At 43.2% G+C, this 1,862-nt stretch overlaps 1 protein-coding gene across 1 annotated transcript; it reads right to left on the bottom strand.

Moving 5' to 3' along the window:
- Window positions 1–530: 530 nt before the first annotated feature.
- On the bottom strand, window positions 531–1,505 carry LOC141371121 (alpha-1,3-mannosyl-glycoprotein 4-beta-N-acetylglucosaminyltransferase C-like). Its single transcript, XM_073884497.1, has one exon. It carries the CDS (start codon window positions 1,503–1,505, stop codon window positions 531–533), a length of 975 nt encoding a protein of 324 aa, XP_073740598.1.
- Between the last annotated feature and the right edge of the window lie 357 nt (window positions 1,506–1,862).

The raw sequence follows: 1,862 nt of genomic DNA on the forward strand, positions 1-1,862 counted from the left end.
AAGTCTAGTGTTCTTGCCCCAAGGGAAGAATTTTGGATGGTAGATCCTTTTGCATAGAAAACCAGGGAAGGGTTAAAAATCCTGCTTCTTTCACTAGCGGCTCTCTGGGACCAAGAGGATGTAACCTTCACTCTGCCCTTCAGCATGCTGTGTCTTTTGTATTAAGAATCCTGAAAGGACCCAAGAGCGAGATGTCCTTAACCAATTTCAAGACTTTAATTTTTTTGACCTCTATAAGAGTCTAACCTCTAACCTGATCCCTCCCAGAACTCCCAATGGCTTCTTCAATGTTATTATTATTATTTTTTTAATTTTTTAAAAAGATTTTTATTTACTTATTTGAGAGAGATAGTGACAGAGATAGCGAGAGAGAGAGTACGAGCAGGGAAGAGAGGGAGAAGCAGGCTCCTCACTCAGGGAGCCTGAGGCAGGACTCGATCCCAGGACCCTGGGATCATGACCTGAGCCAAAGACAGACGCTTAACTGACTGAGCCACCCAGGTGCCCGGCTTCTTAAATATTATTTAACTTCATTTAATCCACAGGTTGATGTGCCTGACTATTATTCCAGAGGGTGGAGTGGCTGTCACAAGCAATCTCACACATTTTACCTTCTTCCCAGACTCATTAGATAATACCTGCTTATTCAGGGTGCCATTTTCCAGTAGCCCCAGCAGAATATAGTCATCACAGTCATTGACCCTATTAGTAGCATCATAGCCCAGTTCTACTTGTCCCTCTTCCAGCTGATTCTTGTTTTTTAGGTGAGAACCAGTCAGCACTTGAACTTGGAACACTTTGGCAGGTACATCCAAAACCACAGTCAGATGACTGCCAGCCTCAGCTGATTTGGTATAAAAGAAATTCTTATCCAAGCTGTAGGCATTCATGAGAACAGAGCCATTGGCAACCTTCAGGCTAGTGTAGATGGAAGCAGCAGGGTTGCTGGGAGAACCAGGGTCATTTTCCTCAATCTCTTTATCTTTGAATTTGAATTTGCTGTCAAAGAAGGAGTAATTACCCCTGTGCTGGAAAAGGGAAGGGAAGAATTGGATTGGTGTTGGTTGCATGAGAAGTTCATGAAAATGAGTGAGGAGGTAGTCATAGGGCATTTCTTGGTAGAAGAGGAGAAGGAAGTGAACTAAGCAGGGAAGGTCTCTAGTACGAAAGAGTTTTCCAGTGAAGCCCAGCTGAGAGAAATTCAGAGTCATCCAATGTTTGTTTGCCCAGGCAGACACTATAGTAGCTATCTGGGTGACAAATCCTGGAGCACATTTCACATCATCTTCGATCATCAGAAAATAGTCAGAGTGGTTGGTAGCAAAGTTCATGAGGAAGGCATAATCCATGTTCTGCTTGGAGTGGAAGGCTTCATAGGCTGGGGTGGTGTGAAAGTTTTTCTTAAGGTCCTTTAAAAGAAGATAGTTTTTAAGAGGTGTATTGATCACTACTAGCTGTCTGGTCTGGATATACGGTTTAAACAGGGTTGAGATGCTGGAGATCATTTGACCAAGCCACTTGGGGTCAGGATCTGCCAAGTGTACCAAGACAATGAAGTGTTTCTGCTCAGATGAGGAGGAAGCAAAGAAGAGAGACTGCAGGGTGTCCAAGAGGTAGCTCCCACTGGGATGTTGAACTGAGGAAATCCCTATGGTTAGCAGTTCTAGGGTTGGGAGAAAAGAGGACCTTTAACAACTTAGAGAAGTGAGGAAGAAAATACTTGCTATGGGTGAGGTTATAATACTTCCTTAGGTCTTTCCATATGCTAAATTCATTTGTCCTGTGGTTATTTTACATTTTCTCTCCCCCAGGCCTGGGTATGGACCATATTAGGAGTTAAAAATATCCAGTCATAAGTTGTG

The sequence above is a fragment of the Callorhinus ursinus genome, unplaced genomic scaffold (assembly GCF_003265705.2).
Source record: "Callorhinus ursinus isolate GAN/ISIS: 27379988/994484 unplaced genomic scaffold, GSC_fseal_2.0 scaffold57, whole genome shotgun sequence".
Classification (NCBI taxonomy): Eukaryota; Metazoa; Chordata; class Mammalia; order Carnivora; family Otariidae; genus Callorhinus; species Callorhinus ursinus.

Coding starts and splice junctions, on each gene's coding strand:
- LOC141371121 (XM_073884497.1), bottom strand. CDS start 1,505: ATGATCTCCAGCATCTCAACCCTGTTTAAACCGTATATCCAGACCAGA.